Source organism: Pteropus vampyrus, unplaced genomic scaffold (genome assembly GCF_000151845.1).
Source record: "Pteropus vampyrus isolate Shadow unplaced genomic scaffold, Pvam_2.0 Scaffold1, whole genome shotgun sequence".
Taxonomy (NCBI): Eukaryota; Metazoa; Chordata; class Mammalia; order Chiroptera; family Pteropodidae; genus Pteropus; species Pteropus vampyrus.
In genome coordinates this window covers 41,761,608-41,770,450 of record NW_011888782.1, presented here as the reverse complement: position 1 = coordinate 41,770,450, position 8,843 = coordinate 41,761,608, and the positions used below count along the sequence as shown (strand labels likewise).

Below are 8,843 nucleotides of genomic sequence, written 5' to 3'. Positions count from 1 at the left end.
ACACACACACACACACACACACACACACACACACACACACACTCCTACCCTCATTACCTGCTTTATTTTTCTCCATAGCACTTGTCACCATCTGACATAGTTTAGATTTTATTTGTTAGTTCTGTATATTTCTCTGAGCTAGAATAAATTCACTAAGGAAAGGATTTTGGTTTTTTTGTTCATTGCTAATACCTTGGTATCTAGAAAAGTGTCTGGCACATAGCATATACTCTGTAAAGATTTATTAAATGAGTTAATAAATTCTTTCAACAGTGCCAGGAGATGATTACTACTCCTCACAGATGAGAAGAAAAACACCACCAAAACCACCACTACCAATAACAAAAATAAAGCAAAACAAAACAAAACTGATGTAATGAGGTTAAATAACTATTCAAATATTTTTAAACATTAAACATTAAAAAATTCCCATTAATAAGAGAATGTTTAAATAATTTATGTATAAGAAAATAATGAAATAATATGTAGCTCTAAAAATAATGAAGACAATCTTTATATTCTGATATGGAATGATCTCCAAGATATGTTGTTAAGTTAGGTATAGAAGTATCATATGTTATCATTTGCATAAAAAACAGAAAAATATACATTTGCTGGTATATAAATCTAGAAGAATATACAAGAAGTGTTGATTACCACTGGAGATAGCAACTAGGTGACTAGAGATAGTTATAGGAAGGGATCTTGTCTCACTGTGACGATTTGTACCTTTTAAATTTTGAACCATCTGAATGTGCTGCACATTCGAAAATAAAACAAAACAATAACTTGCTTAAAGTCAGACACCTAGTCAGAGACAGAGTGTGACATTTAAATTCATGACTGCCTGTCTCAAAAGCCCATTTTCTTTCCACTAGCCCATAGTCTTTCATAGAAAAATATGGCAGAACGAACACATCTCATTTTTCTAGTGGGTGAATCTTGAAAGTCATCTTAAGTGTACAGGATGTGAAGGGATATTGCCATTCAGTCAAGTGAATTAACATTAATAATGTTAAGAGCATGGAAAACCAGTATGTGTATCTTTCTTGGTCTTCTGAAATCATTTCTTGTCTCTCCACAGCTGCTGGCTGGCAATTCCAGAGAGCAAAGGTTTTATGACAAGTCCATTGTTGTGGTCATTCATTGTACCCGTGATCCTTATCCTCATCAATAATGTCGTTATATTTATTATCATCGTAGTCCAAGTGCTGTGGAAAAATAACCAGAATCTGGCAAGGTAAGACTCCCAGTAAGTGGGAAGCTGCCAGGCATGACTCATCTATTATGCAACATGGCACTGTTCCTAGAAGAGTTTTCAGACTTAAAACAATGGCAGGGACATGTGGATCGCAGGACTGATTTTCTCTTAAATTTTCTCAGAAAGTGGATCTTCTCATCTTCCAACATCAGTACTACAATATCAGTCTACTGCATTACATAACACACTTTGGGCTATATGAGCCCAACTAAAACTAAAACCAAAGGCTTCCAGAAAAAAAAACCCAGTCCCAAATATTCAAGAAATCATATTTGAATCACTTAAGAAATGAAAGGGTTGTGAATTGATGCTGGTCACTGTATTTTCGTTTTACAAACTGGTAGCTGTAGACAGAATTTTATGTGTGTTGCTTGAATCACATAATGGCTTTATTTTTTTTAACTTAGTTGCAAATATATAAAAATTGGGAGATTTCACTTAAATTGTGTTTTTTTCTTTCTTGAAAAAAATTGAAACATCTGGCAACATTAAGCCCACATTCTCTACAGATGGGGCATCTGCTCTTTGCTTTATCAGTTTTTGTGTGGATGGTTTCTCTCCTTTCTATAACTTTTCTGACCCCAATAACATTCTCATTGTCATGCTGGATATACAGTAAGAGCTTTTAGTTGAAGAGACAAATAACAGAAACTATTAAACACATACTCACCCCCCGACCATCTCTCACAGTACAAATTGGTTAAAACACAGTACTAATAAGGCTATAAATTCAAGTTTAATTTTACAAAATTCTACTTAACCCAAATAGACTTACTGTAAACACATTTGTGAGCTTTGATAGTCATCAAATGAACTCATTTGGTATGAACAGATGGAAGAAAACAACCATCAATAGTGGGAATATAATCTTAAATATGTGCTTTACTGATCAAGAGTAAGTATATTTCTATACAAATGATAGTCCATTTGAGGGGAAATACAGGGAAAAGATTATCACTGATAATCCTTCAAATCTGTGTTTTATTAGCAATGTAGAAAAATCTTGGTGACTTCTTCTTAGACTAATTGCAAATTGGGTTATATTTCCTTTATACAAAACAATATCATTTTGGCCACATACATCAACCAAATTTATATTTCTAAATTTTGGCTAATAGCTCATGGTTCTTAAATTGGCTTAGTTATAATGAAAAGCAAGTTACAAGTTAATTGTTTAATAAATTATCTTCCATGTATCAGTTAGCTTTTGCTGCATAACAACTCCCACCCCTTAAAACTTAATGGCTTAAAATGACAAATATTTATTATTTGTCATAAGTTTGTTGGTTAGGTAGTTGTTCTGGTTTGGGCTGACATGAATGTGGATAGATGATCTACTATGCCTTACTTTCATCCTTGGTGGTTAGTGGTTGGCTGGTCTTGAGTGAGAGCTGCACAGTTGGGGAAACTCATCTCTCCTCCATGTGTTTTCTCATCTCCATTAAATCAGTCCAGGCTTCTTAAAATAGTGGTCTCAGAGTTCCAAAGAGCATTAAGAAAAGGCAAACTCTGTGAGCAAAATGCTTTCAAGTCTCTGATTGTGGAACAATTGCTAATGGCTCACTGGTCAAAATAAGACATACGGTAGAGGCCTGATTCCAGGGATATAGACTTAGCATGAGAATAAAGAAGATCATTCAGCACATGAATAACCTTTCATTCCTGTATCAACCTACAGCATAGAAAGGTCCTAGTTGTTCAAAAAAAGAATTTCTCATGGGCTGATACAGCAGTAATAATCATTAAAATAAAATTCTATTCCCCCCAAAAGTTGATTCCTTGTGAAATTTGCCTGTATAAGGAACTGTTTATACCCGACTTTTTAAGTAGATATCACTGTATTTCTTAATAAAACTTTCTAAATCAGATTTTATCCAGAGTGACATACTAGCATCGTTTTTCCACCTGAGACATAATATTGTTAAATGAGCAATATATGTAGGCAGCTGAATATATATATATATATATATATATATATATATATATATATATATATATATATATATATTAATCTTGGTAATATATTCTCAATAGGAGAGTAACAATGATATTCATAAATTAAAAAAACGAATGAACCATATTTTCTATCTTGCTTTCTTTTACCTAGCACAAAAAAGGTTTCATCGCTAAAGAAGATTCTTAACACATTATCTATTGCAGTCATTTTTGGAATTACCTGGTTTCTGGCATTCTTAATGTTAATTGATGATAATAACATCAGGGACATCTTCAGCTACATGTTCTGCCTTTTCAACACTACTCAGGTATGGTGTGGATTAGTCTAAAAGTAGCAGAATATGCAGTGGTGGAGACAATATTGCCTTGGACGAAAGTTTTATCCTTTTGAAACTCTCTGAAGGTCATTGCTCAGTTACCATTAGGAGATTCTATTTTTGATAAACTTTGGGAGAATACAAAGGAAAGCTCTTTGTGACTTACCTATTTCGTTCTTTCCTGGGCTGAAGTACATAAATTGCAATAAAGTTGAACCTTATTAATTAATATTGATCAATTAAGGTTGAACCACATTAGTCCCTCTTTGAGCAGAAGAGATTTTTTCAAGCAAATAGCTTTGGAAATCCTTTCATTTTCTTTTATGTAACAGGTTCACAGCAGCTCCTCACTGTGGTTGGTATAGAGAATGTTACAGTTATTGCTGGAGCTTGGACCTGTGTGGGATGGGCAAAATTTTTTCTTTCTCTCTCTTTTTAAAATTTTGTAAGATTATTTATTTTATCTTTTAAAAAAACTTTATTGGAAATAATCAAGAAATATAATTGAGTATATTTAAAGTGTGAAACGTGATTTGATATACACATATATTGAAGAATTATTACCAAAATTAAAATAACTAACAATTCATCATATCACACAGTTAATTTTTTTGTGTGGGGTGAGAATGCTCAGCAACTTTCAAGTGTACAATACCATCTTATTAATTAGAGTCGCCATGCTGTATGTTAGAATCTTTTGTATTCTTTGACCTACATTTCCCCCTACCTCCAGTCCCTGGCAACTGCTATTCTATTCTCTTTCTATGAAATTGGCTTTTTGTTTTTTTGATTCCACATATATGTGATACCATATAGTGTTTGTCATTCTCAGTCTGGCTTATTTAATTTAGCATAATGCCCTCTGGGTTAAGCCATGTTGATGTAAATGGCAGGATTCCCTTTTATTTTATGGCTGAATAGTATTCAACCATTTTATACATATATATGTATGTATGTATATATATATGTATGTATGTATATACAACACATATATAATATATATAGGCTATTGTGATAATGCTGCAATAAACATGGGTGTGTGGATATCCCTTCAAGATACTGACTTCATTTCCTTTGGATATATACCCACGAGTGGAATTGCTGGATCATATGGTAGTTCAAGTTTTAATTTTTTGAGTAACTACCATAATGTTTTCTATAATGGCTGTATCAATTTAAATTCCCACCAAAAGTATATCAAGGTTCCCTTTTCTCCACATCCTTACGGACATTTTTTTATCACTTGTCTTTTTGATAATAGACATCCTAATTGGTGTGAAGTGATATCTCATTGTGGTTTTGATTTGCATTTCTCTGATAATTAACCTTTTCATATACCTGTTGGCCATTTGTATGTTTTGGAAAAATGTTTATTCAGGTTCTTCGCCCATTTTAAAATTGGGTTATTTTTTTTTTCCTATTGCATTGATAAGTTCCTTCTATATTTTGGATATTAACCCTTTATTGGATATGGAGCGTCCAGATATTTTCTCCCTTCTAGAGGTTGCCCTTTCAATTTATTGTTTCCTTTGCTCTGCAGAAGCTCTTTAGTTTGATGTAGTCCTGCTTGTTCATTTTAGATTTTGTTGCCTGTGCTTTTGGTGTCTTGGCTAAGAACTAAGAAACCATTGCCGAAACCATTGCCAAAACCATTGTCAAGAATCTTGATTCCCAATGTTTTCTTCCAGGGGTTTTGTTGTTTCGGGTCTTACATATAAGTCTTTGATCCATTTTGAGTTAATTTTTGTGAGTGATGTAAGTTAGTGGTCCAGTTTCATTTCTTTGCTTGTGGAAATCCAGTTTTATTAACATCATTTATTGAAGAGATTATTCTTTATGCATTGTGTGTTCTTGGCGCCCTTATCAATTAGTTGACTTTACATGCATAGGTTTATCTCTGGCCTCACTATTCTGTTCTATTGGTCTACGTACCTGTTTTTCATGCCAATGCCATACTGTTTTGATTACTATGGCTTTGTAGTATAGCTTGAAATTAGGAAGCATGTCTCTGGCTTTGTTCTTCTTCCTCGGAATTGCTTTGGCTATTGGGATCTTTTGTGGTTTTATGTGAATTTTAAAATAGTTTTTTTCTATATTTGTGAAAAACGCCATTGAAATCTTGGTAGGAATTGCTTTACATCTCTAGATTGTTTTGGATAGTGTGAACATTTTCACAATATTAATTTTTTTTAACCCAAGAATACAGAATATCTTTTCATTATTTGTGCCTTCTTCAACCTCTTTCACCTATGTCTTACAGTTTTAAAAGTACAGGTCTTTCACTCTTGTTTAAATTTATTCCAGTTTCATTTTTTTATGCTGTTATAAATGGAATTGCTTTCTTAATTTCTCTTTCAGATAGTTTGTTGTTAGTGTATAGAAATGCAATTGACTTCTGTATGTTGATTTTATATTCTGCAATGTTGCTGAATTCATTTATTAGTTTTAATTGTTTTTTTTTTTGATAGAGTCTTTTGCATTTTCTGTATTTAAAATCATGTCATCTGCAAACAGATCATTTTACTTCTTTTCTGATTTGGTTTTTATTTGTTTGTTTGTTTGTTTGTTTATTTATTTTGCCTAATTGCTCTGGCTAGGGCTTTCAATATGTGTTGCATAAAAGATGAGTGGGCACATTTGTCTTGTTCATAATCTTATATTTATTTTATTTTTTATTTTTAAATATATTTATTTATTTATTTATTTAATAGTGCTATTGATTAACAATAGCTAATAAGTTTCATCCGTACATTTTAACAGTAAGGCATATATCTATTTAGACTGTGTTCACCTCCCATAGTTAGATTTCTTTCTGTCACCATATATTTGACCCCCTTTAGCCGGTCTACCTCTCCCCCCATCCCCTACCCTGTATAACCACTAGTCAATACTCCATGTCCATGAGTCACTGTTTGTTTGTCCTGTTCATTTGTTGCTTTTAGATTTCTATCCCACATATAAGTGATATCATGTGATTTTCAACTTTTTCTGTCTGGCTTATTTTGCTTAGCATGATTATCTTGAGGTCCACATTATTGAAAATGGCAATATTTCATCTCTTCTTATGGCTGAGTAATATTCCATTGTATATATGTACCACCGCTTCTTTAGCCAATCATCTATCTTAGGACGCTTTCGTTGCTTCCATGTTCTAGCTACTGTGAATAATGCTGCTATGAATATCGGTGTGCAAATATCTTTTCGGATATGGGTTTTCAAGACTTTGGTGTAAATATTCAGTAGAAGGATTGCTGGATCATATGGTAGATCAATTCTTAGTTTTTTGAGGAACCTCCATACTGTTTTCCATAGTGGCTGTACCAATTTGCAGTCCCACCAGCAGTGTATGAGGGTTCCTTTTTCTCCACATCCTCTCCAGCATTTGTTATAACTTGTCCTGTTGATGATAGCCATTCTAACAGATGTGAGATGATATCTCATTGTGGGTTTGATTTGCATTTCTCTAATAGCTAGCGATGTTGAGCATCTTTTCAAATATTTCTTGGCCATTTGTATATCTTCTAGAGAGAAAAATGTCTGTTCAGATCCTCTGCCCATTTTTTGATTAGATCGTTCTGTTGTTGTTGTTGTGGTGGTGGTTATTGAGTTGATAAGTTCTTTGTATATTTTGGATATTAAGCCCTTATCAGAGGCATTGCGTGCAAATATATTTTCCCATTCAGATGATTTTCTCTTTACTTTGTTGACAATTTCTTTTGCTGAGCAGAAGCTTTTTAGTTTGATCCAGTCCCATTCATTAATTTTAGCTTTTACTTCCCTTGCCTTTGAGGTCAGATTCATAAAATTCTCTTTAAGTCCAAGGTCTTAGAGTTGTTCCTATGTTTTCTTCTACGCATTTTATTGTTTCAGGTCTTATATTCAGGTCCTTAATCCATTTCGAGTTAATTTTGGTGTGTGGTGATAGACAACAGTCTAGTTTCATAGTTTTGCAGGTGGCTTTCCAGTTTTCCCAGCACCATTTATTGAAGATTTCTCCACTGTATGTTTTTGGCTTTTTTGTCAAAAATTATTTGCCCATGTAAATATATGTTAACTTCTGGATTCTCGATTCTATTCCTCTGGTTCGTGTGTCTGTTTTGCTGCCAATACCATGCTGTTTTGATTACTGTCACTTTGTAGTACAATTTGAAGTCAGGCAGAGTGATGCCTCCCGCCTTGTTCTTTTTTTTTCAGGATGGCTTTGGCATTTCAGGTCTTTTGTGCTTCCATACAAATCTGATGATTTTTTGTTCTATTTCTTTAAAAAATGCTGGTGGGATTTTGATGGGGATTGCATTAAATCTGTATAATGCTTTAGGTAATATGGTTATTTTAACTATATTGATTCTTCCAGTCCAAAAACATGGAATATTTTTCTATTTCTTTGTATCTTCTTTGATTTCTTTTAAAAGGGTCTTGTAGTTTTCATTATATAGGCCCTTCTCATGTTTCATTAAATTTATTCCTAGGTATTTTATTCTTTTTGTTGCGATTCCGAAAGTATTATTTCATCCACTTCTTTTTTTTTAACACTTCAGTATTAGAGTATAGGAACGCTATGGATTTTTGAACATTGATTTATTTTGTTTCCAAAAACTTTATGTATTTGCTTATTGTTTCTAGTAGTGTTCTTGTGGAGTTTTTAGGGTTTTCTATATAGAGAATCACGTCATCGGCAAATAGTGACAGTTTGACTTCTTCATTTCCTACTCGGATGCCTTTTATATCTTTTTCTTGCCTGATTGCACTCGCTAGGACCTCCAATGTTATATTGAATAACAGTAGTGATAGTGGACAGCCTTGCCTTGTTCCTGATCTTAGGGAAGGTTTTTATTTTTTCACCATTAAGTATAATGTTGGCTGAGGGTTTGTCATAGATGGCCTTTGTTATGTTAAGGTACTTTCCTTCTATACCGATTTTGTGAAATGTTTTGATCATAAATGGATCTGTATCTTGTCGAAGGCTTTTTCTGCATCTATCGATATGATCATATGTTTCATATTTTTAAATTTAGTCGATTTGCATATGTTGAACCATCCCTGTGCCCCTGGGATGAAGCCCACTCAATTGTGGTGTATAATCTTTTTAATATGTTGCTATATTCGCTTTGCTAGTATCTTATTTAGGATTTTTGCTTCTGTGTTCATGAGAGATATTGTTCTGTAGTTTTTTTTGTTGTGTGTTATCTTTATCAGGTTTTGGTATCAGAGTAATATTTGCCTCATAAAATGAGTTAGGAAGTATTGCCACCTCTTCGATTTTTTCGGAAGAGTTTGAGGAGAATAGGTATTAAATCTTCTTTGAATGT

General features: G+C 33.2%; 1 protein-coding gene across 1 annotated transcript in view; it reads left to right on the top strand.

The window, feature by feature from the left end:
- ADGRG7 (adhesion G protein-coupled receptor G7) overlaps positions 1–8,843 on the top strand; it is a 65,696-nt gene that overhangs the window by 47,219 nt on the left and 9,634 nt on the right. Inside the window, exons 14-15 of the mRNA XM_011355735.1 lie at positions 1,085–1,240; positions 3,369–3,525. Of these exons, the coding sequence (XP_011354037.1) occupies positions 1,085–1,240; positions 3,369–3,525 (313 nt within the window). The remainder of the gene's footprint in view (positions 1–1,084; positions 1,241–3,368; positions 3,526–8,843) is intronic.